The 25,761-nt window shown below is 43.5% G+C and overlaps 2 protein-coding genes across 2 annotated transcripts in view; both read right to left on the bottom strand.

Moving 5' to 3' along the window:
• Positions 1–11,821, bottom strand: part of LOC308369239 (protein arginine N-methyltransferase 3-like) — a gene marked incomplete at its 3' end in the record, with an annotated part of 19,082 nt that extends 7,261 nt beyond the window's left edge. The window contains exons 1-8 of the mRNA XM_080843581.1: positions 11,764–11,821; positions 11,474–11,556; positions 11,341–11,390; positions 11,119–11,227; positions 10,616–10,772; positions 9,407–9,551; positions 7,756–7,821; positions 6,401–6,522 (exon numbers count right to left, since the gene is read on the bottom strand). Coding sequence (XP_080699707.1) covers positions 6,401–6,522; positions 7,756–7,821; positions 9,407–9,551; positions 10,616–10,772; positions 11,119–11,227; positions 11,341–11,364 — 623 coding nt within the window. The 5' untranslated portion in view covers positions 11,365–11,390; positions 11,474–11,556; positions 11,764–11,821. The remainder of the gene's footprint in view (positions 1–6,400; positions 6,523–7,755; positions 7,822–9,406; positions 9,552–10,615; positions 10,773–11,118; positions 11,228–11,340; positions 11,391–11,473; positions 11,557–11,763) is intronic.
• Positions 11,822–13,656: 1,835 nt separating this feature from the next.
• Positions 13,657–16,964, bottom strand: LOC308369086 (oxidoreductase HTATIP2-like). The gene is made up of 6 exons (XM_080843424.1): positions 16,847–16,964; positions 15,703–15,886; positions 15,352–15,459; positions 14,892–15,029; positions 14,449–14,510; positions 13,657–14,008 (listed from the first exon to the last, which is right to left on the bottom strand). The coding sequence occupies exons 1-6, from the start codon at positions 16,960–16,962 to the stop codon at positions 13,792–13,794; spliced, it is 825 nt and encodes a 274-aa protein (XP_080699550.1). The 5' UTR covers positions 16,963–16,964; the 3' UTR covers positions 13,657–13,791.
• Between the last annotated feature and the right edge of the window lie 8,797 nt (positions 16,965–25,761).

The following is a 25,761-nucleotide window of genomic DNA, read 5'->3' as shown; positions in this document are numbered from 1 at the left end:
TATCACACTCTCACAGAGGCTCACTGTGGCGCCCCCCCCCCCCTCTCCCTCTCCCCCTCTCCCCACTGTCTTATTGAGGCTCCCCCCCCCCCCCCCTCAGGAGCCTCACTCCCCCTCTCAGGACTGTCTTAGTGAGGAGGGAACCGCTGTAATCTCATTACGGGGGTAATTTAGAGGACAATGTCAGATACTGCGCAGAGAGAGAGAGAGAGAGAGAGAGAGAGAGAGAGAGAGAGAGAGAGAGAGAGAGAGAGAGAGAGAGAGAGAGAGAGAGCGAAAGAGGTAGAGAGAGAGATGTAGAGAGGGAGAAAGAGCGATAGAAAGAAAGAAAGAAAGAAAGAAAGAAAGAAAGAGAGCCATACATAGAGAGAGAGAGAGAGACAGAGACATGGATAGAGAGAGAGAGACAGAAAGAGGTAGAGAGCAATAGAGAGAGAGAGAGAGAGACAGAAAGAGGTAGAGAGAGAGCAATAGAGAGCGAGACAGAGAGAGACAGAGAGACAGAGAGAGATAGAGAGAAAGAAAGAGGTAGAGAGAGAGCAATAGAGAGCGAGAGAGAGAGAGAGACACTTGGAGCGGAGCTAGAGAGCCCCACAGCCAACCCCTCTCACTGGCTCTCTGTGTGTCTGCACGGGTGCCGTCTCCCTGGGGACAGGTTAAGTGATCCAGACTAGAGGCTGACAACCACAGGAGAAGACTGGAACTACCCGACCACACCAGCCTATTCTGACAGTATGTTTGAGTATGCATCTTACCCAATGACACCAGCCTATTCTTACAGCATGTTTGAGTATGCATCTTACCCAATGACACCAGCCTATTCTGACAGTATGTTTGAGTATGCATCTTACCCAATGACACCAGCCTATTCTGACAGTATGTTTGAGTATGCATCTTACCCAATGACACCAGCCTATTCTTACAGTATGTTTTAGTATGCATCTTACCCAATGACACCAGCCTATTCTTACAGCATGTTTGAGTATGCATCTTACCCAATGACACCAGCCTATTCTTACAGTATGTTTGAGTATGCATCTTACCCAATGACACCAGCCTATTCTTACAGTATGTTTTAGTATGCATCTTACCCAATGACACCAGCCTATTCTTACAGCATGTTTGAGTATGCATCTTACCCAATGACACCAGCCTATTCTTACAGTATGTTTGAGTATGCATCTTACCCAATGACACCAGCCTATTCTTACAGCATGTTTGAGTATGCATCTTACCCAATGACACCAGCCTATTCTTACAGTATGTTTGAGTATGCATCTTACCCAATGACACCAGCCTATTCTTACAGTATGTTTTAGTATGCATCTTACCCAATGACACCAGCCTATTCTTACAGCATGTTTGAGTATGCATCTTACCCAATGACACCAGCCTATTCTTACAGTATGTTTGAGTATGCATCTTACCCAATGACACCAGCCTATTCTTACAGTATGTTTTAGTATGCATCTTACCCAATGACACCAGCCTATTCTTACAGCATGTTTGAGTATGCATCTTACCCAATGACACCAGCCTATTCTTACAGTATGTTTGAGTATGCATCTTACCCAATGACACCAGCCTATTCTTACAGCATGTTTGAGTATGCATCTTACCCAATGACACCAGCCTATTCTTACAGCATGTTTGAGTATGCATCTTACCCAATGACACCAGCCTATTCTGACAGTATGTTTGAGTATGCATCTTACCCAATGACACCAGCCTATTCTGACAGTATGTTTGAGTATGCATCTTACCCAATGACACCAGCCTATTCTGACAGTATGTTTGAGTATGCATCTTACCCAATGACACCAGCCTATTCTTACAGTATGTTTGTGCAAGCATCTTACCCAATGACACCAGCCTATTCTTACAGCATGTTTGAGTATGCATCTTACCCAATGACACCAGCCTATTCTGACAGTATGTTTGAGTATGCATCTTACCCAATGACACCAGCCTATTCTGACAGCATGTTTGAGTATGCATCTTACCCAATGACACCAGCCTATTCTGACAGTATGTTTGAGTATGCATCTTACCCAATGACACCAGCCTATTCTGACAGCATGTTTGAGTATGCATCTTACCCAATGACACCAGCCTATTCTTACAGCATGTTTGAGTATGCATCTTACCCAATGACACCAGCCTATTCTGACAGTATGTTTGAGTATGCATCTTACCCAATGACACCAGCCTATTCTGACAGTATGTTTGAGTATGCATCTTACCCAATGACACCAGCCTATTCTGACAGTATGTTTGTGCAAGCATCTTACTTCAGGAAAACGACTCACTGCCAGGTCTATGATTAGCCTTAACTCTGCATGCTCTCACACACACACACACACACACACGCCTTAACTCTGCATGCTCGTGAAGTACACAATTAATCACAGAGGAAGCGGCAGAGTCCAAATGAACTCAGTCAATAAAATCAGCAGCCACATACTAACTCACTGCGAAACGCAAATGAACTGCTGAGTGAACAATGCAGTGGGCTAAACACACACACACACACACACACACACACACACACACACACACACACACACACACACACACACACACACACACACACACTCACACACACTCACACACACTCACACACACTCACACACACACACACACACACACACACACACAGATGCGCGCACACACACACACACACAGGGTTGGCTGGAGACACACACTGCTTGGAGGTGTTCCTGCTGGCTGGTTGTCACTCAGCAGCCTCTCAAACAACAAGCACTATTGTAATGATGAGTGTACTCAATGGCCATCATCTGTAATGATGAGTGTACTCAATGCACATCGTCTTTTACTGCTGACACAGAGGGCTCCAGAGGGTATGTAGGGAGAGACGGAGAGAGAGAGAGAGAGAGAGAGAGAGAGTGTGGAGTGTAGGGGAAGGGGAGAGGAGACGCAGCGACAAACACTGCATACTTAAACCAGAACAAACACTTGGAGCCCAGAGCCACACACACACACACACACACACACACACACACACACACACACACACACACACACACACACACACACTTGGAGCCCAGAGCCACACACACAAACACACACACACACACACACACACACACACACACTTGGAGCCCAGAGCCACACAAACCGCAGGCCGAGTGGCTCCCACGGCGATCCGCTGGACTGTAAAATTAAACCTGCTCCCCCCCCCCCAACCCATCCCCCCTCACCCAGCCCAGCGTGCTCCACCACCGGGGACACCTTACACACACACACACACACACACACACACACACACACACACACACACACACACACACACACACACACTACCGGGGACGCCTTACACTATCATAAGCAAGGCAATCATAAACGTGCCGCCAAAGCGGCACCTCAAGCTAGGCAAGGGGGAGATGAATATCACAGAATGTAAATGACTCCCATTTCAGTCTTATGGCAAATGAGATGAGCGCCAATAACTGGGAGGTTGGGACGGTGGCAGTGATGCCGACGGTGTGATCGATGCCGTTAAAGCCCGCCGAGCGGTAAGTAGCTGGAGAGCTGAGAGGTTCTATTGTGTGTGTGTGTGTGTGTGTGTGTGCGAGCGGTAAGTAGCTGCAGAGGTTCCATTGTGTGGAAGGCAGGAGGGGACTGGCTGTCCAGAGGAAGGCTTGAATTATGAGCGCTACGAGTCGGGAGCACAACATGGGATTTATTGAAGCCGTGCACCGCCGGGAACAAATAAAAATGAACTGGAGGTCAGGCAGTCCTCCATGGAGCTTCAGAGAGAGATGGAGACTATAGACTGGAGGTCAGGCAGTCCTCCATGGGGCTTCAGTGAGAGATGGAGACTATAGACTGGAGGTCAGGCAGGCCTCTATGGAGCTTCAGTGAGAGATGGAGACTATAGACTGAGGTCAGGCAGTCCTCCATGGAGCTTCAGTGAGAGATGGAGACTATAGACTGGAGGTCCATGGAGCTTCAGTGAGAGATGGAGACTATAGACTGGAGGTCAGGCAGTCCTCATGGGGCTTCAGTGAGAGATTGAGACTATAGACTGGAGGTCCATGGGGCTTCACTGAGAGATTGAGACTGAGGTCAGGCAGGCCTCTATGGGGCTTCAGTGAGAGATTGAGACTATAGACTGGAGGTCAGGCAGTCCTCATGGGGCTTCAGAGAGAGATTGAGACTGAGGTCAGGCAGTCCTCCATGGAGCTTCAGAGAGAGATTGAGACTATAGACTGGAGGTCCGTGGGGCTTCAGTGAGAGATTGAGTCCCCCACCTCAGGTTGGAGCAGACATCTGAGTCTCATTTTCTGTAGTTACATTTACATTAAGTCATTTAAGTTTACATTTAGTCATTTAGCAGACCCTTTTGTCCAAAGCGACGTACAAGGGAGAGAACAGTCAAGCTAAGAGCAATAAAAAAAATGATAGTTCAGTTCAGTGACATTGGTCTGGTAAAGAGCAGCAGGGCAAGGTAAGGCCTATTTATAGCCCAATTCATACACATTAGTTATTCAAAGTGCTTTACAAATGAGCAGATCAAAGAACATGCAAAATAAGAGATAGAAACAGGTAAAGCGCATTACAATAGTTGAAAGAACATAGAAAAATAAAAGATTCAAAAGGAAGTTAAACAAAAGTTAAAAAAAAAAACATAATTCAAAAAGTAAATATGTTAAAACAGGAGTGCATGCAATGGACTAACAGAAAGCATCTTAGAACGGTTGGGTCCACATGTGCAACTGGCTACAGTTGGAGCACCTCTGATGTCATCCGTCATAACATGATCTGATAGGTCTAGCAGGTGTGCTCCATTGAAATATATCCGAGAGGGGATTTGGTCTTGGTACCATGTAGTGGTTTATAAACGTATACATTTATAAGTTAATAAAATTAAGTATTTCCGTAATTCGGTGGGTTATTTTCATTTTGGTAAGAACTCTAGCAACTGCATTTTGCACAAGCTGAAGCTGTTTGATGGTATTTTTTATGATGGCCACTGAAAAGACCAAAGTATTACACCCTGCTGAAGATACAAGGCATGAATGAGTTATTCTAAATCGTGTTATGATAAGGCCTCTGAGTTTGACTATGTTTTTGAGATGGTAGAAAGATGATTCAGTTATTGTTTTCACTTGGTTCTTAACACTGAGATTGCGATCAATTAAGACAACTGGGTTTTTAACTGTTCTTCACTTTAAAGGTGCATTAAGGATTAATAGCTATTCGCTAAAGGTATGCTAGCAGCTAAAACTAACGAAATCTCTTGAAATGTGCTGACTTTGACATTATGAAAAACTAATTACTCAACGACTGTCCTTACACAGTCAAACATCAATCATGTGCAACACAAGACTAAGCAAGACGGCAAATAAGCCACTTACTAGATCGGCAGAAGGTAATCAAAGTCAGGTCGGCGGGCATCGGCAGGCAAAACTACAGAAGGCAGTTATATGCCTATCGACCCTGCTATGCCATTGGCACGGACGCAATTCTCCATATTAAAAGTCATTGTAGCGCCCCAATTTTTTTTAAGCTGTTATTTTAAGGTTAAACTGCTTATCCTAACCCTAATCCTGAAGCATAATTGTTGCATATTGTGCCTTTAAGTCCTTTTGTGTCAAGATCAGATCAGTTACAAGTCCCAATATGACTATTTCAGTTGGGTCCTTATTCAGCAGAAGGACATTTTGAGGCATCCAGCTGGTAATTTGGTCATTGCATTCTTAGGGACCAAAGTCATTAGGGGAGAGGGCCAAGTACATTTGGGGGGCGTCAGCATAGCTATGATGGGAGATCTTATTGTCTTTGGGTCAGCCATGGGTTCAATGACTGATGAGCACTCAAAGAGATAACACACGTCACACACACACACACACACACACACACACACACACACACACACACACACACACGTCTCCAATGACACAGGACGGGAGACAAGGAAATGACTCATTGTGAATTTAGAGTAATCCAAAAAGGTAACCAACCCAGACATCTAACAGGCAAATAGCAATTACAGATATGTAATAGACAAATATCAAATAAACACATCCACAAATACATATAGACAGCCTTCAGCATGAAGATATGTTTGATAAGGTTTTGAGATCTCTGGAGGAACACACACTTGGGGGCGACAGCGGTACAGGAGGTAGAGAAGTTGTTTAGTAATCAGAAGGTTGCTAGTTCAATTCCCTGTCGAAGCGTCCTTGAGCAAGACACTGAACCCCTAATTGCTCCTGATGTGCAGTGTGCCATCAGTGTTAATGTGTATACATGTGTAAGTTGCTTTGGATAAAAGCGTCTGCTAAATGACTAAATGTAAATGTACATTTTGACTCAAATCCTCAGCTGAATTGAAGTGCCCATACAAGCGCTTATTTCTGGACACCATGCTCACCGTACGATATCCATGGCTTGGTAGATGATCTCTGATTGGTCGACCCCGATGACCTTCCTGGCACCCGCCCTGGCAGCAAACATGGAGAGGATTCCAGTGCCACAGCCAACATCCAGCACCACCTGAGGGCCAGGAGAGAGGAGGGAGGAGGAGAGAGAGAGAGAGAGAGAGAGAGAGAGGGAGAAGGAGGAGGAGAGAGAGGGAGGAGGGGGAGAGAGAGAGAGAGGGAGGAGAAGAGATGAGAAGAGGAAGAGGGAGGGAGAGAGAGAGAGAGAGAGAGGGAGGGAGGAAGGAGGAGAAGAGGAGAGGAGGAGAAGAGAAGGTGGGGGAGAGAGAGAGAGAGGGAGGGAGAAGAGAAGAGAAGGAGGGAGAGAGAGAGGGAGGGAGGAAGGAGGAGAGAAGAGAAGGAGTGAGAGAGAGAGGGAGGGAGGAGGAGAAGAGAAGAGAAGGAGTGAGAGAGAGAGGGAGGGAGGAAGGAGGAGAGAAGAGAAGGAGTGAGAGAGAGAGGGAGGGAGGAGGAGAGGAGAGGAGAAGGAGGGGGGAGTAGGGAGAGAGAGAGAGGGAGGGAGAGAGGGAGGGAGGGAGTGAGCACACTGCCAAAACGAGGAGTGAGCGCACCCCTGATCTGCCAGCTTGTCCTTGCCATCCCGTGCTGCGGAGCCGTGTAATAAGGGAGCGGAGGCCGTTCATCACGCTGACAGGGTCGCATCGCACCGCCGAACTCAGCCCCATTCACCAACACCCACCGCTGCCCCGATGGCACAGATAAGCTCCTGGCTCGCCGCCCCAACCCCCAACACCCCCAACCCCCCCCCAATCCCACTCCCAAATCATGCTCTAGCAGAGGCCCTTTCACCCCCCCCCGCTCTCCTCTCCCCTCCCCCCTCCTCCCCCAGCCACTCATAACAGCCCTGGTGACGCCGCCATCAGCATATAACAAATGAGGCCTGTATAGGCTGCTATGTGTTGCTGTGTGTGTGTGTTACACAGAGGTGTGTGTGTGTGTGTGGGTTGGGGGGTGTGTGTGGGGGGGTTGCTCCCCCTGTTATCAGCTCAGTGCAGTCCGCTGGTTAGGTGCTGTTGAGAAACGCTTTGGCGTGTAATAAAGTCAGAGGGTTTTAAATCAGCGCTGTCATCACATCGTTATCCTGCTTTATCCCCCTTTTTCTCTCTCTCTCTATTTCTCTCTCTCTCTCTATTTCTCTCTCTCTCTCCCCCCCCCCCCCCCCCCCCCGGAGCACACGACCACGCCAGCACACCCCTGTGCTTAAATCCCAATGCAGAGAGAGAAGGAGACGTGCAGGAGGAACCCTAACTAGAAAAGGCCTCAGCAGTCTCTCTGTGTGTCCGCTCACCTTGTCCTTGAAGACGTCCTGATTCAGGTGCATGAAGTCTCTGTAGCTTTCCGTGCGCACCTTGTCCTGTGTGGACGCCGTTGAGAGGGTGGGGTGGGGGGGATGGAGCAGAGACGACAACAACAATAAGGTCATAAATAATGCCACTGTCATATCTTTTTTTTTCCATTAAAAAGATCGAACACATGTCTCTCTAGATGAGTGATTGTTACTGAGAGGTCAATGTATCAGGACAAGTTTCAATCAACGCAGTCTAAGCACACATATAATATATATATATATGCATACGCCTAGATTATATATATATGTGCATGCACCGTGAAATGGTTTAGTAAGGAAGAAGAAAAAATATATATTACAGAAGAAAGTTATCTGGAAAGTTAAAATAAAAAAGTTTGAAATGAATGAACAACTGCGTAAAGCAAAGAGACCAGACATGGTGTCGACAGGGAACGATCGAAGTGCAGTGGAAAATACACATTATATAATAATATGACATAAAATACTAATTTAGGCAACATACAAATTTAAGCCAGGACCAACCAATTCATAATCCCTCTTAAACATTATAAATCTATAAGTACATGAACCTTATTGCACAGCACCTCATTTACATCATCACAAGTTCAGGGGAAACACACTTCCTGCATCTGCATTGGCACTGAACACACCGTCACTTGCTGAGGAATGTACAGTGAGAGACAGCAGAGGGTCAGCAGGGGATGAACGAGTTAAGAAGAGTATGACGCTCGCTATACATCCGCAGACGTACATGTCGACGTATAGAGTTGTGGTTTTTATGGGCGCCATTAGACGGGCGTCAGCGGCTTCCTGCGCCAACGTGTGTGTGTGTGTGTGTGTGTGTGTGTGCGCGTGTCCTCTTTGGGGTGTGATGAGAGTTTGAGGGTCTGACGCAAACACAGTGTTAACGCACGCACCACACTGAGCACCAATCACAATTGCAGCCCATTGCATCTACTGCAGTGAAAGAAGTGTACATGTGTGTGTGTGTGTGTGTGTGTTGGGGGGAGGGGTTGAAAGTCTTTGATCACTCACTCCCACTTTTCAACACTTTTTCTCGACAAAGCTAAATGCTTGTTTAGTGCAAATGCATTGGCTGCTGTTTCATTGCAGATATGCTGTTTTTTTTTTGTTTGTTTTTTTACAAATGGTGCATTTGTGTGTCATCCATTTGCTCTTGTGGCATTAGTGCGTAGAACTTTCACTGAACTATAACACTATACACACACACACACACACACACACACACACACTAAAACACTATTTTTAACTTTCTGCGGAGGTTGTGAGGCTGCGGGCGCCATGAGATAGTGGTGGGGCTCACAGACACACCTTCAGCATCTCTTCGTGGATGCTGTAGTGTTGCTGTGTGTGTGTGTGTGTGCATGCGTGTGAGCACCTTGAGCATCTCCTCGTGGATGCTGTAGTGTTGCTGTGTGTGTGTGTGTGTGTGTGTGTGCGCACCTTGAGCATCTCCTCGTGGATGCTGTAGTGTTGCTGTGTGTGTGTGTGTGTGTGTGTGCGCACCTTGAGCATCTCCTCGTGGATGCTGTAGTGTTGCTGTGTGTGTGTGTGTGTTTTTGTGTGTGTGTGTGTGTGTGTGTGTGTGTGTGCGTGCGTGCGCGCGCACCTTGAGCATCTCCTCGTGGATGCTGTAGTGTCCGTAAGAGTCGAAGTAGGCTTCGTCCTCCTCCTCCCTCAGCTCGGCTATGGCCCCGCAAGCTGGGGAACCACGGCTGGTGTCCGCGTTCAGAACCAAGCCCTGGGCCAGGAGCCTGTGCACACACACACACACACGCACACACACACACAGTCACGACACATATAGCCAGGACATTCTTCTTTGTCTTCCCCCCACACCCATTCACTCTCAGTTACTGCAGTGGAATTTTACCCACTCCTCAACTTTGCCACTTTCCTCCTCCTCCTCCTCCTCGTTCATTGCACCCATCTACAGTTAGACTCTATGCTGCCATCTGCTGGTGAAGAGGAGTAACAACCTCAGAGGAAGAATTAGACAAGTTGATCTCTCCTTCAAATGTCAGAATCAATTTGTAGAGTGAAGAAAAACTCCTTCCAAGTAACCAGGTGCAGAAATAAACTACCATGTAGTGGTAGGGTAACACTGGGTGTACTCTCTCCAAAATCCGATGCCCAAAGAATATGTGTTTTGTGGTTGCCGGTTATAGCATTGTAACTCAATACTTTGTCCCTAGTAAAAACGTTCACCCAAAGTTTGGGTACAATTTGGGTGAAAATCCCAAAGTTTCCCTTTATATGTGTTTTTTCGAGTTGTAAACTAAATAATGTGACTGAAACACATCAATGCTAGCAGTGTTGATATTGACAAAATTAAAAATGTTCATGAAAAGGTCTGCATTTTATGAGTTTAAAACGGCTCAATAGGACATCTTCCGTTTAAAATCAGCCACATGACAATCAGGAAAAAGCATTTATAAACATATTGTTGAGCAGGATAAATCCATCTCCAGTCTTATGATACAAAGAGTAGATTGTTCTCTAATCATAGAGTCATAGCATATGTGAGCCCAGTCCCTGAGGAGAACTGAGATTTAGACTCTTAAGTGCTTACTCCATACAGGAGATCTAGACTCTTAAGAGTGTGTGTGTGTGTGTGTGTGTGTGTGTGCTTACTTGAGCTTGTGCAGCTCCTCCATACAGGAGATCTAGACTCTTAAGTGTGTGTGTGTGTGTGTGTGTGTGTGTGTGTGTGTGCTTACTTGAGCTTGTGCAGCTCCTCCATACAGGAGATCTAGACTCTTAAGTGTGTGTGTGTGTGTGTGTGTGTGTGTGTGTGTGTGTGTGTGTGTGTGTTTACTTGAGCTTGTGCAGGTCCTCCATGGCTCTGGCCAATGCCTCCTCCGAGCGCAGAGCCCTCTCCTCAGCCTGCTGGGTTCTCTGTAGCAGGTCCGCTGCCTGGCCTCCACATGCCTGACCCAACACCATCGCCTCCACCCCACACAGGTCCTCAAGGTCTGAGACAGAGGGTACACACACACACACACACACACACACACACACACACACACACACACACACACACACACACACACACACACACACACGATGGACAGATTCATTTCTGGGTTGATGACTGTTGCACAGACTAAATATAGTGATAGTATTGTGTGTGTGTGTGTGTGTGTGTGTGTTGGGAGTCTGTGTTGCACATATGAATGTGTGAATATTAGTGTTGTTGAAATCATAAGGAGGTGTATAAACTGTATAACATTACAAAGTATGCTGATACCTGTATTGCCTCTTGTATGCAATAATACAAATAATTATATAAAAAATATATAGTGATAGTACATAACATACCTATCTGGAGTAGAGGGTCATCAGGTAGAACTGGTCGCATGTAATCGTCACTGTCCCAGGGGAAGACGCCGTTGTTTGCACACTGCAGTAAACTTTCTCCACTACACTTCTGTAGTGACACAGTGTTGAACAGTTATAAACGGTTTAAAACCGCCTGAGGTTAAAAGCGAGTACTAAAGTTTGACAGAAGATTAGCACAATATCATGGGCTAGTTAACTTACCTCTGATCGTATGTAGTTGATCATCTTGATGTAGCCATAATCATCCAGACCTGCCAGCAGAAGTTTATAAAATGTTGGTATGGTGATTCAGTCACAATCAAATAGCCAAAAACATCAAACAGAAATGACTTACTGAATTTCTTCACCAAATCCGGAATGTGTACATCATGTTCTGCCAAGCAATGTTGTAGTGTGTCTGAGATTGAATTCAGTGATCTACAGGAGACAACATTCGTTCATTTTCACTAAGTGCTTTTCTTTCGCTTAAAAAGTATGTGGCTATAGCATTCAATAAGATTTCCACAGACATTATAACCTGCTAAATTAGCACGAATAACGGTACAGTGGTGATACAGACTTCAAACGACTGGACAAACGTCAACAATTCAGCACTCGTCAGTAAGCCTATTTAATTAAACCTACCTGTCACAAAATAAACAGACGATGGATGTATCGGAACTCTCCTCCGTCCATTCCCACTGTTCATCATCGTCACTGTCTGACAGATCGGGTACCTCTTCTCCTGCTCCTCCATCGTGGTCTGCAACACAAGGCAAAGCTTAATACACCTTGTAGTTAAATCACACAGAGAGATGTTATAGACGTCAGCATCAAGTAACGTTACCCATAATAATGTATCGCTAATATGCCACATGATGGCTATCTTGTTGAACCTCACGTGAGCATCGCTACAATAAAACACATCAAACCACACTGATTGACCGTTGCTAGCTTCGGTTTACCAAACTCATCTGAAAGAACCTGCTATTAAAGACAAAAACTCTTCAAAAGTTACATATTTACTTTTTTCACGTGTACCTGTGTATTCCGCCATGCTGTCTCCTTGGTTTCACCAGTATGGTTGCTGCTTCCGGGTCACACAGCTTCCTGCAGTTCAACTCTGTAGACACACGAGGTCGCTGTTTCTTTAAATATCCCTACGTCACTGCTCATTCTGGTGGGTTGGGTGACAGACTTCTCGCTTTCCCTTCCACACCGCTTAGATTGATAGTAGGCTACCCCGCTTGCTTCTGCATTGATGTAAAACAACTGTAACGGCTTGCCACATATCAAACCACATTCCTTTGACAAGACACGAAATGCAAAACTATTTGCAGTAAGCCCACAAAGGAAACCTGCTGCTTAAAAAGTTTGGAGAAAAATACAATCTCAACCATGGCCAGTCTTAATCGGGGAGTTTACACACAACAAATCAACTAATCTAAATGACCAAATTTAACCTCAGGGACAACCTATGAGATTCAAATCATTAATTGAAGAAATTAGCATCAGTGGTGTGAGAGTCAATTTGCGGTCTGTGATCTTTATCGCTGTAGTGCCTGATTACAATTTATTGTGAATGGGACTACTTTGGAAATGTTAAAATAAAACGAGAAGCACTTTTTCCTTTCACTGTGGCTTTAGAAAGGAAAACCAACCTAAAGACACACTATCCTTAGGAGTAACGCAACCCTACTGTTGTTGGCAACACCAGCCTGAGATCGGAGCTTCTGTTGGTTTCCCTTCATCACACCTGTGAACGCCCAACATGCATGGAGCCACAGACCTAATTGGTTTGTAACACCAGTCAACTGTGAACAGTAATTATTTAAGAGATGCCTTATTGTTTACTGTTCTCTTTAGCACTCCTACAGGGCCAATGAGAATTGAAACAGAATCAATCTTTCCATCTGATTTCACATATTTTAGCAGTTAAATTAGGCTACTTCAAGAGCCAGAAACTGTAATATTACAAGCTAATGATAAATTGGGTCAGTGCATAATTGTATGTCTGTGACATTAACAAGTAAGGGATAATGTATAGAACGCAGGTCATTGTCGGGAAAATAAGCCCTGACAGGGCGAACAGCACCCCGAAGCCAAGCGGAGTGTCTCTCAGAGATGGTCTTATACAAGAGAAGGCATGCTGTAGATTCCCCCAATCACAAAATGAGCATCTAACAGTTTCATTCAACAGGATTGAGATGGGAATCAGCAGTTTGAGAGCAGCATGGGGTAACTTGTAGTAGAGCAGAAATGAACACTGAAGAAATGCACCAAATCTATGCATCATCATCAAGATAATCACATCATTTGCATATGTAGTGTTACAAGTTTTTTTGATTAAACAAATGAAAATTCAGCAGGTAACATACCAATGTTTTTTATTATTTAATGAAACTTAATGTAGCTGCCATGTAAGAGAAGTTCAAAGGCAGTATACATACATTTCTGAAAGCAGTGGTAGTCAGGTTAATCATTCAAGTCACATTTAAATATGTTTAATATTGTGCAAGATTACAATTTATCCTTTCCAATGTAAAAGAAAGCCTTTCAAGTGCGATACAGAAAAAAACATCAAATACATTGTTGTATTCCCTTTCACCAACATAAAAAGTATTTACAGTTTATCAGACCTGAGGTTACATCTAACACACAAATTAAAACTTCTCATTTCTCCCTCTTTTGCCCCAGGTCATATATGGCCTTGTTCTCCAGGATTTCTACTTTCTTGTCTCCCTGGATGAGAGTATTGGCTACCATGGCCCTGGCCACTGATCCAATGGGGATGGACATCGCTGTGGGGAACACAGTAGAGAATGCACCCAGGAACTTCCTTGCCATCCACTCCGCTGGTCGGCTCTCTGCTCTTTCCACCATGAGAACTCTGGGGGAATATTCAAAAGTTCACATTTATAACAAGGGTGGGATAGAGTACAACATGAAGCTAAATAATTCAGTCATGGTCAAATGCATAGCACATAATACCTAATATAATTCAAGAGCCAGAAACTGTAATTTTACAAGCTTATGATAAATTGGGTCAGTGCATAATTGTATGTCTGTGACATTTACAAGCACATTGAGCCTTGTACTTCAGACGTGAAACAGGCATTTACTCAGGGATAACTATTTGCCAATATTGGTATTCCGTCAAATGCATACAACATAATATCTAATCAAATCCAGTCTAATATGAACGCAGTATATTACCAGTTACATGAATATGTGTCCCAATGGTAACCATGACATCACTGTATCTAACATAGTAACAGTTTATCTCTAAGGAGCAATAACTTGATAAACGGAGTAAATGAGCAAACATACGCAGGCCGGAAGACAGAATAGCGCTCAAAGTCCAGTTGCTCAATATCAGCTTCTGCCTGTCCCTGTTAATACAAAAAAACACTCAGTCATTTTGAAAATTACACCCGGGACTAGACGTGAAAATATGGCCGCTGTTATTTCTAGAACATAAATGGTTGTTTATATAATACACCAATATTAGACATGTGACATCTTATTCTACCTATTACAATCATAAAAAACAAGACATCTATTTACCTAAACAACACAACTCAGAATGATAATGTTATTGTATATCCATGCATGTGTCTAACTGTGACTTCATAAACAGTGGGGAATCTTAAATACTATTTTTAGGGGGTAAAACTAAAAGGAACAGTAACTACTAGGATTACGAGTAGTGACTGTTTTATGTTGAAGTCACTTTGGATTAAAGCATTAGTTGCTATTGTCAAAAAACACACCTTGACTTTGAGGTATAGGAAGCTGCTTGTTTTGTCTGCGCCTTTCGATGACTCAAGGTTGAAATGGGAGCAGCCTCCTGCCTTGGCAAGCTCTGCTGACTTCAGAACGTAGTCATGGTCTACCCGAATGAAACCTTCCTGAAACAAAACATCCATTACTTTTACATAGCATTTAATAACCCTCTACAGTCCAATGCCTTTTAGACTTTTCTAAGTTGTCTGACATGCCTTGATGTTTTGTACATTTCCCTTAACTAAAAACAAATGGAATGTCTGATTATATATTCTAGAACACCTCAGCAATAATATCATGTAAGTAAAAGGAATGTAGTAAAAAAAGGTTTAATTTAAATCAAATGTAAACATACCCTACAAAAAAAAAAAATCCCGGACGAGGGATATGGCAGCCAAACTGTTCTTTTCAAATGGTGCATGAAAATGAAACTTCTCACAGACTCACAGTCCCAGATTTAGCTTTGGTTGTTCCCAAGCAACAATATCCCACATCATGGCCTTGGAATGCTGCTGCATGGTCATCCAACTTCTCGAAGTCAACGACTTCCTGAGCCTGTGTAGGAAGACATATGGGAAAATATTGATGTAGTCCCATTAAAATGAACTCATTTGGTGACCTATTAGACAGAGCTTATAGTATGGATAGGCCTTTACGTTACCACATTCTCATAGTATAGTATAGTGTGTTAGTGTGTGTGTGCGTGTGTGTATAGGCCTTTACGTTACCACATTCTCATAGTATAGTGTGTGTGTGTGTGTGTGTGTGCGTGCGTGCGCGTGTAGGCCTTTACCTTACCACATTCTCATAGGCTTGGTCTTCAAATGTGAGCTGTCGTCTACCGATGAGTGTGATTCGGGAGAATAGTTTTCGTTCTACAATTTCTTTGAGCAGCACTTTTCCCGTTTCCCCCGAAGCACCGAGAATGAAACAGCTTTTATTTCCCTCCCTGTAGGTTTCTTCCAGTGCGTTCAGGTCCATGCTGGAAACCAAAGCACACTTAGTTGTCATATTCATATTTTTAAGATTTTTTTTTTCTTTGCAAAACACACATACAGCTAAAATCTAGGCTATCTGACAATATTAAGAGACTTTTGGAATGCACCCTCTTAATATCCAACGTTTGAGGCATGTCACAACCAAATTCGTCAAATTGGTTAAAAATAGTTGCTTTATTAGACATTCTGAGTCTAGCTAATTATCTTTAACATTAGTGGTCATTTATTGTTCAGTACAACCAATCCAGGGAAATTAGCAAAAAAGTATAATGCATCAACTTCACAAAATTATCTTTTAAAAGAAGTTTAGAAACAATGAGTGATGTGTAAATTGAAATATATGCATAGCAAACCTGATAATTCACACAAAGATGACACCCATATGAATAACCTATTAAAAATAACATTCCAAATGGATCCTTGATCCTCAAGGTGGAAATAAAAAGATGACTGTCATGTTTCGTCATGACGGAGTTTGACCTGAGCTGACATGAAAAGTATAAAAGCATTCGGCTTCAGAGCTGGCTGCAGTGCACATTATTTGCGACCAATGCTCTATTCACAGCTTGGAGGACAGCTCAAAAATTAGATTGTAGCAGTTTTACTAAAATATTGCAGTTGGAAAGAGACATCGTTTGTGTTTTAACAACGTTTCGCTGCTGACTTATTGACATTCGAATCTGTAAATGTCTTTCTAACTTTACCCAAGTCCCGTTTTGTTGTCTAACATGGGTGGATCCTGACATGCTACCGAAGCCCCGTTATTTAGTTAAAAGTACGGTGAAGGTTTTGAGTACAAAGCTAAATGACACCATGAAACCCGTTTACAAGAAGCATGTACAAGTAAATAGCTGGCAAACGTTCACAAACTAGTGTCCACTCCAACCCCTCCAGTCCATCTCTCTCAATCAGATGCTAGCTAGTGTTAGCGGCATATGTCTTACCTTAAGACGTCTATGGGTTCTGAATTTTCAAAAATCTGTAAAGCAACGGCGATTAAAACCACTAAAATAGCTAAAAAGGAGGAAACGCTACAACAACTGCTGCCAAATACTATCATATCCAGCGTCTAACTCCACAGGACAGGCAAAAATGAAATACTCCCATGGGAAACTTACTTCCTGGTTGGTGCGTTTGCACGTTTAGGCATGCGCAAAAAAAAGAACGCTAGCGTGTCAAATGCAGGCGAAGCATAGACATATTGAGTTGTGGCAGCCTGGCAGGAAAATGTTTGTTGACGGTAGATGACGACTAAATATAAACGGACTAAAATACAGAAGTTCTTAAAAACAAGGACAGACACAAAAATACAAACTTTACTAGATTGCTTTTATTGTCACTAAAGTTCATGTCGAACAAGAGTGCCAACACATCATTAATACAGTATGGCCTATGACCAAACCTGTGTTAACTTTTCCTGCTCTGTCCGTCTCTGACCGTGGTTGGAGATAGCAGGGGAGACTTTGTTAAATTCTCCCGGGCCGAAATATTAACCTTTTGTTTCACTCTGCTAATGGTAAGCAAATAAACACCACTGTATTCTTTCTTGAGGTTTTATTCATTACACACCGAAATAAAGTTACAGCACATAGGTTTTTGCTCCGGTCGCTCACACAAAACCATTCCCAAGAATCACCTCTCTTTCTCGCTCTCTCACCCTCGCTCTGCCACACCCACCCTGTGTGTGCGGCTCTTAAAGGAGCCGCACCATTTTACAACACCTGTATGCAGGGTGCGATTTGTCCAAAAACCAGAGGGGGGGATGTTTTTTTTTTTTTAATCATGAAAAAAAAAAACAAGCAATACATAGGCCTAATTCTCTTCATATACATGCATCATATATGTCTATGATATGATAATCGCTGCTAGGCGCTCAGTTATTGTGCTCCCTCTCATTCACGTTGAAATACTGAAACCGAAACTTAAACTTTGAAACTGAAACGCAACTGTTTTGGACAGAACTCGCTAATTCAGTGAACAAATATTTTCATATTCATTGTACAGTAGCCTAATTAGCTGGCTTTGCTCATTTCCGTGTCTGTAATGTTATATTATGTGCATGAGGACGTTCGCGAATTCTGAGGATGCCGACAGTTCGGGTAAGATGAACAATTAGTTATTGCCAGCGATGTAAGCAAGTGTATGAAAACGCTGTCAGAACCTGTCTGTTTTTTCATTGTTTTTTTTTAATAATTGAGGGTTATCCCCCCCGTGTATGAAATTCATCCAGCTGAGGTGGGGATGTAAAAACCAGAGGGGGGGTAAATCCCCACCATCCCCCCCGGCAAATCGCACCCTGCCTGTATGTAACCCCCCCCCCCCCCCCCACACACACACACACACACACACACACACACCACACCACACCACACCACACCACAACACACCTGAAAGTCATGATGATTTTGCTCTTTTGCTGCCTCCATGCGCAGCAGATCACCGTGACTCCACTGAATTGTTCCAGGCCGAGGGCACGACGGAACTACTGCACTGTAAAACAAATCAAACTACGGTTTATTCAGTATAGTTGAAATTATTAGATAGATAGACAGACCTGCGCGAGCTACCCAGTCTCATTCATGGCTGAGTGATACCCTCCGAACGCAGCGCTCCAATCTCAGAGCGGCTGAGAGAAAGTGGCACAAATCTGCAGCACAGGACGATCTTGCAAGCTACCAGACACTGCTGGCCTCCTTCTCAACCAGCATCACTGCTGCTAAGAAAACTTTTTTCAATGACAAAATCAACAGTGCAACTGATGCTCGGAAACTATTTTCCACCTTCAAAACTCTGCTCTACCCTCCTCCTCCTCCCCCAGCTACTAACCTCACAGCCGATAACTTTGCTTCCTTCTTCACAGAGAAAGTGGCAGCCATTGGGAAACAATTCGACCAACTGTCTTCCCCCCCTAAGGGCGCTACCATCAATAACTCATCTTTTCCCTCCTTCACCCCCCTCACTGAGAGTGAGGTCTCCAAAATCCTAGCAGGTAGCCGTCCAACTACATGCCCGCTGGACCCTATCCCATCCAACATCCTTCAAGCCATTTCCCCTGCCGTCCTACCGGCAATAACACAGGTGATTAATGCCTCTTTTAATTCTGCAACATTTCCTTCTTCATTCAAGGTGGCTCGGGTGACGCCGCTGCTCAAAAAGCCGTCTCTCGATCCCACTCAGGTGGAAAACTACCGACCGGTCTCACTTCTCACTCTCCTATCTAAAACACTTGAGAGGGCAGCCTCCAAACAGGTCACAGAGTTCCTGTCAACAAACAATCTCCTCGATCCAAACCAGTCTGGATTCAAAAGCGGTCACTCCACCGAAACAGCCCTGCTATCTGTGACAGAGGCTTTAAAAACAGCTAGAGCAGCAGCTCAATCCTCAGTTCTTGTCCTGCTTGACCTATCAGCTGCGTTTGATACAGTCAACCACCGCATTCTTCTGTCCATACTATCAAGTATGGGCATCTCAGGCAAGGCGCACTCCTGGTTTGAATCGTACCTCTCTGGGCGCTCATTCAAGGTGTCATGGCAAGGTCATCCATCTGTACCCCACCACCTCACCACTGGGGTGCCCCAGGGGTCTGTAATGGGACCACTTCTCTTTGCCATCTACACCACCTCGCTGGGCCCCATCATCCGCTCGCATGGTTTTTCCTACCACTGTTATGCCGATGATACTCAACTGGTTCTGTCCTTCCCTCCTGAGGACAACACTGTTTCGGCACGGATCTCAGATTGTCTTGCTGATATATCCACATGGATGAAAAACCACCACCTTCAGCTGAACCTGGCCAAAACAGAACTGATGGTCTTCCCAGCCAAACAGTTCATCCACCACAACATCAACATCAAGACTGACTCTTTATCTCTGGCTCCATCCAAAACAGCAAGAAACCTCGGGGTCATTATTGACGACCAACTAACCTTCACAGCCCACATTGCCTCTGTCGCGAGGTCATGCCGCTTTGCGCTTTACAACATCCGCAAAATCAGGCCGTACCTAACCCAGTATGCCACCCAGCTCCTGGTGCAAACCTTGGTGGGTTCCCGCCTCGACTACTGCAACGCCCTCCTAACGGGCCTGCCGGCATGCGTGGTAAAACCACTACAGATGATCCAGAACGCAGCGGCGCGCCTGGTGTTCAACCAACCAAAGAGGGCACATGTCACCCCGCTACTCATTGAGCTCCACTGGCTGCCAGTAGCTGCTCGCATCAAATTCAAGTCACTTATGCTTGCCTACAAAGTGCTTACTGGGTCTGCTCCCACCTACCTAAATGCTCTTGTAAGGGCAAATGTCACACCCAGGACGCTGCGCTCATCCAGTGAGCGTCGTCTGGCACTGCCCCCAGTGCAAGCAAGGCAATCCAGACTATTCTCAGTTGTAGTTCCACGTTGGTGGAACGACCTGCCTAGCACTACCAGAGCAGGAGCGTCCCTCCCTACCTTTAAGAAACTCTTGAAGACCCAACTCTTCAAAGAGCACCTCTCTTCCTAAACTGGCACCTTGGCTCAACCTGCACTTAAGCAGCAACAGGCCCGCACTTCTTTTTTTATTCTTTCTATGTCGTTTTATAAGCAATATTTATGGTTACACCAGGTTTTTTAATGCTCTTAGCTTGATTGTTCTCCCTTGTACGTCGCTTTGGACAAAAGCGTCTGCTAAATGACTAAATGTAATGTAAATGTAGATAGATAGATAGATGGTTACTTTATTGATCCCGAGGGAAATTAAGGTCATCCAGTAGCTTACACTTACAAACAAACAATAAATAACAATAAATACAAAAATCACAATAAATACAAAAACAATACACATAGGGAGAACATGTACACATGGGGGTGGGCTGTTTACATATAACATATACAAGTTATAAAGTTATAAAGACAAGGGAATGTAAATTACTATAAATGTATGCAGAAATGCATGTTAGACCAACAAAATGCAGCCGACTGATGTGTCAACATTCTTTAGAGAATAAGCTGAACTTAAAATTTGTCATTAGAAGAAAGATGGTAGATGCACAGGGTTACACAGATCTCTCTAAGGGGCTTAATTCTCACGTTTGTGTCCTTACTGTGGTGTAAAAATCTAAAACAGTATCACTGTAGAAAATACAATGCATTACTCTTGGACAAAAAACAGTAATTAACTTAATTTTGTACTGTCATAATACGTAGAAAACACACACTTTTACTGTGAAAATAGAAAATGTTCATTCACAGGAAAATACCATAATATCACAAGCACTTACAGATGGTAGACCTTAAGCAGCCAGGTGTCATCTTCCCTGTCGTATTCAGCTTTAATGGCAGAGAAACTCAACCTCCTAGAGTGACTGGATTTTTTTCCTATATTTCTGAAATCAAACCTCTAACATGCTACTAGACCACTACTATATGGAAGGCCAGTGCAGTAGAAAAACAGCAATGGCTCAGACAGGCAAGTCAGTTTTCATCTTATCACCTGCCATTGCCATAGGACCTGTGTACTGCAAGGACAGCATGGACAAGCGTGACGTCTGACACTTAATTGAATTTTGGGCGTTCATTCAATTCCTATTTAACATTTCACACGTGTCATTGTTATATCATATTTCATGTAGCCTGCAGAGATAAAATGAAAGCCCACCTAACAGTGTTTCCTCTGAGCTAAACACAAGTGAACAGACTAAAAAGACAAATGTATATCAAAAGCACAATAAACAGGTTCAGTTGCAAAACCTAAAGTTATAAAACAGAAACAGAACATTTTCCAGGTAATCAGTATAAATAAGTCAGTCTTATTTCAGTTAAAATTGAAGTGTCTGCATTTGGATCCACATTCGATGGTGAGGCTGCAGAATAAATCCAAGTTAAATATTACAGTAATCCAGAGAAGTGATACACACATGGGCAAGGGTTTCCATATGATATAGAACCACAGACGGAGATAGGGATTCACTGGCAAATTAGTCGGATTATTACACAATCAAATCAGAGAATCAGACTGCGTCTAAATAAAACTAGAGTGGGGAAAAAAGGATTTACATTCCTGAAATAATCCTGGGCATAATAAGCATTCTTTTTACATTTCTGTTTATATCTGCTCTGTGCATTTCCGTATCTCTATTCATGTCAAATATGGCAAAGTGATCAAATTACAACTGCCCTTAACCTCAGAGCGCTTGCTTAACATAGAACTAGATACTAATCTTGATTAAAAAAAAAATGCAAGTTGCATTGGCCAGGAATCGAACCCGGCCCTCCCCGGAGAGCCGAGAATAATTTAGCTAAACGGACCTAAACGCTTTCCCATTCATCTCCAATGGTAGTGAAAAACCACTACGGATGTAATATTGTTTTGGCCACAACAACTTTTTGGCGCTGTTCCGAGTTTTTTTAAAGACGCGCTGTCTTTGACATTTTACTTCAGGCAAACTTCTAACCGGAGACGGGACAAGGCACCAGAGACCAGCACGTGCACAGACATTTAGGGGGGCAGGTGCTCAAAAAAAAAAAAAGGGCACCCATCGACAAAATTATTTATGAAATTATTAATAATAACAATAATAATGAATAAATAAAAACACAGAAGGATATTTTCAACTTATATATTAGTAGGGTAACTGATTCTCCCTCATTTGATTGGCTCGTTGATGGCCTGTTCCAAGTTAAAAGGGAGCGGCTACTCTGAGCTGCTTGCTGCAGTTCCCTGTCCTTCTGCTTCTTGAGTCTGTCATGTTTTGGCATTATGCTGCAAATTTTGTGAATGAGATACACATCAATGTTACTGTAGCTAAAACTACAGTGGTGAAAACAGGATTTACATTCCTGAAAAAATCCCAGGCATAATATGCATAGGCTACTTTTTACATTTCTGTTTATATCTGCTCTGTGCATTTCCTATTGATGCCAAAGTGACAAATTACAACTGCCCTTAACCTCAGACTGCTGGCTTATCATAGAACTAGATACTAATCTTGATTAAAAAAAAAAATGTATGTTGCATTGGCCGGGAATCGAACCCGGGCCTCCCGCGTGGCAGGCGAGAATTCTACCACTGAACCACCAATGCGAAACTTTCTGGAAAGGTCATGTGACCTAGAAGAACAGTACTGTTTCATTCTTCATTGATAGCTCAAACTTCTCTGGCAGTATCTCTCCTATTTCTTTTCAAAGTTAAAAGTGGACATGACTACCATACAATTAATGCACTTACCCTTATTGACAGTGAGTGTACAGTTTACACTAGGTCTAACTACAGAGCCATTTTGTTGAGTTAACTACAACATCATTAATACACTTAACCAGCCTGACAGTTCACAGAATCTGGGTATTATAAGTGAGCATAGAGTTCACACTAACAAGCTCACTAGTCAACTATTTAGTTGTGTGTCTACGTAATCATTATTTTAAAACAATGTACAGCATGGCCAAGCGCCTCACTTGCTCCCTCTAGTGTTCACTATGAACCAAACAAAACGAATTGTTTCTGTAGGTGCAAAGTGCAAAACATCCTATTGTGTGTGTGTGTGTGTGTGTGTGCAGTTACTCATCCATTTATACGTTAACATAACTCTGTAATACTTCAAAGAGATTTCAGAGAGCAGTCTGATGGGTTAGGTGCAGGAAAAGAGGCTCTGGCTGCCGAAGGCAGTCAGAATGCACGGGCTCACAATTCTTTAAATTAAACTTCAACCACTTATGGTTTCTCAAAAATAGCAATTTTTAACTCCGGTTTTCACCATCAACATTAGCACACTAGACCTCTTTCAAGGTAAGTATTCTATGTTATCTTCCCATAAATCTTTCTATCTATTTTTCCTTTTTAGGTTCTCAAAGGTCATTCGGTGTTCATGGAGGTCGACATTGGAGGTATCACGACTATCCTCCAGGAGGTAAGTACATTTTCATTTTAATGTTTTTAGTAATATGGGGGGTCTTAATTAAATACCTGAAGAGAACAACACACCTTTAAATACTAAAACCATGCTAAAATATAAATAAGTGCTACGTTGCCTTGGGGGGGCCCCCCATCGTTTGGAGGTCACCCCTCCGGCTAAAAACATGGTAAAATATAAATAACAAAGGGTGTTTTTTCATTTTAAGACCACTCCTTCACCATATCAAAACAATCTCCCAGACTGATTCTACTAGACCTGATTAAGCCCATAGGGATAAACAGTATTTAATTTTTCAATCCACTGTCTCTCCCTCCTCAGTCTTTGTTTGTCAGACCACCAGGATCCCGACTCTAGACCCATGATGGCGAGATTATCGCTCCCATGGTCTCTGAAATGTTCGTAAACATGAGTCGCCTTATTGGTCCTAACGATCGAGTACAGATGTTGTTTGAGTCTCTCCAGCAGACTGTTCTTGGTCTGACCAATATACAGTCTGCCGCAGGTTCTGCACTCAATGCAATAGACCAAATTCACCGACCCTGGCCCAGAAACCAACCAAACGGGTTCGCCCAGGTGAGTATATTTATTTTGGATATATTTCACCTTTTTAAAATATTTGGCATGTGTTTGCTTTTTTACCTTATCACCCAAAGAAGCATGCACCAGGAAGTCCTTCAGATTTTTGTTCCTTCTAAATGCAGCTATTATTTTGAACTCCGAGAGAGACTCCACTTGGTTCTTTACCTTTATGAAGTTGCTTTTCACTGCTGAGTTCAATGCCAAGGAGGCAGGAGAGAAAGTTGACACTAGGGGGACAAGATGGTAATTTTCGTCCTCTCTCCTAGGTCTCGGCCCTGATTGAAAGGTTTGTCGGACCTCTGTCTTAATGCCCCGGAGGAACGTTCTGCTGTACCCCCGCAGCTTAAGAGCTCGAAATAGGGTCTTGGTGGCCAACTCGACATCCTCTGCGGCTGCACAAGTGCTGGCTTATCATAGAACTAGATACTAATCTTGATTAAAAAAAAAATATATGTTGCATTGGCCGGGAATCGAACCCGGGCCCTCCCCGAAGAGCCGAGAATAATTTAGCTAAACGGACCTAAACGCTTTCCCATTCATCTCCAATGGTAGTGAAAAACCACTACGGATGTAATATTATTTTGGCCACAACAACTTTTTGGCGCTGTTCCGAGTTTTTTTAAAGACGCGCTGTCTTTGAAATTTTACTTCAGGCAAACTTTTAACAGGAGACGGGACAAGGCACCAGAGACCAGCACGTGCACAGACATTTAGGGGGGCAGGTGCTCAAAAAAAAAAAAGGGCACCCATCGACAAAATTATTTATGAAATTATTAATAACAATAATAATAAATAAATAAAAACACAGAAGGATATTTTCAACTTATATATAAGTAGGGTAACTGATTCTCCCTCATTTGATTGGCTCGTTGATGGCCTGTTCCAAGTTAAAAGGGAGCGGCTACTCTGAGCTGCTTGCTGCAGTTCCCTGTCCTTCTGCTTCTTGAGTCTGTCATGTTTTGGCATTATGCTGCAAATTTTGTGAATGAGATACACATCAATGTTACTGTAGCTAAAACTACAGTGGTGAAAACAGGATTTACATTCCTGAAAAAATCCCAGGCATAATATGCATAGGCTACTTTTTACATTTCTGTTTATATCTGCTCTGTGCATTTCCTATTGATGCCAAAGTGACAAATTACAACTGCCCTTAACCTCAGACTGCTGGCTTATCATAGAACTAGATACTAATCTTGATTAAAAAAAAAATGTATGTTGCATTGGCCGGGAATCGAACCCGGGCCCTCCCCGGAGAGCCGAGAATAATTTAGCTAAACGGACCTAAACGCTTTCCCATTCATCTCCAATGGTAGTGAAAAACCACTACGGATGTAATATTATTTTGGCCACAACAACTTTTTGGCGCTGTTCCGAGTTTTTTTAAAGACG

This window comes from Sprattus sprattus (assembly GCF_963457725.1).
Source record: "Sprattus sprattus genome assembly, chromosome: 8".
NCBI classification, from domain to species: Eukaryota; Metazoa; Chordata; class Actinopteri; order Clupeiformes; family Clupeidae; genus Sprattus; species Sprattus sprattus.
The sequence above is the reverse complement of the archived record's forward strand: the minus strand, read 5'-3'. Positions and strand labels throughout refer to the sequence as shown.

Bases quoted from the DNA above. Each gene is read 5' to 3' on its own strand.
- LOC308369086 (XM_080843424.1), bottom strand. From the start codon at position 16,962: ATGATAGTATTTGGCAGCAGTTGTTGTAGCGTTTCCTCCTTTTTAGCT. The intron at 15,460-15,702 runs GTAAGGTAAAGG...CTTCCTACACAG, and splicing joins ACCAAGCCTATGAGAATGTG to GCTCAGGAAGTCGTTGACTT. The intron at 15,030-15,351 runs GTGAGTCTGTGA...GTTTTGTTTCAG, and splicing joins CCAAAGCTAAATCTGGGACT to GAAGGTTTCATTCGGGTAGA.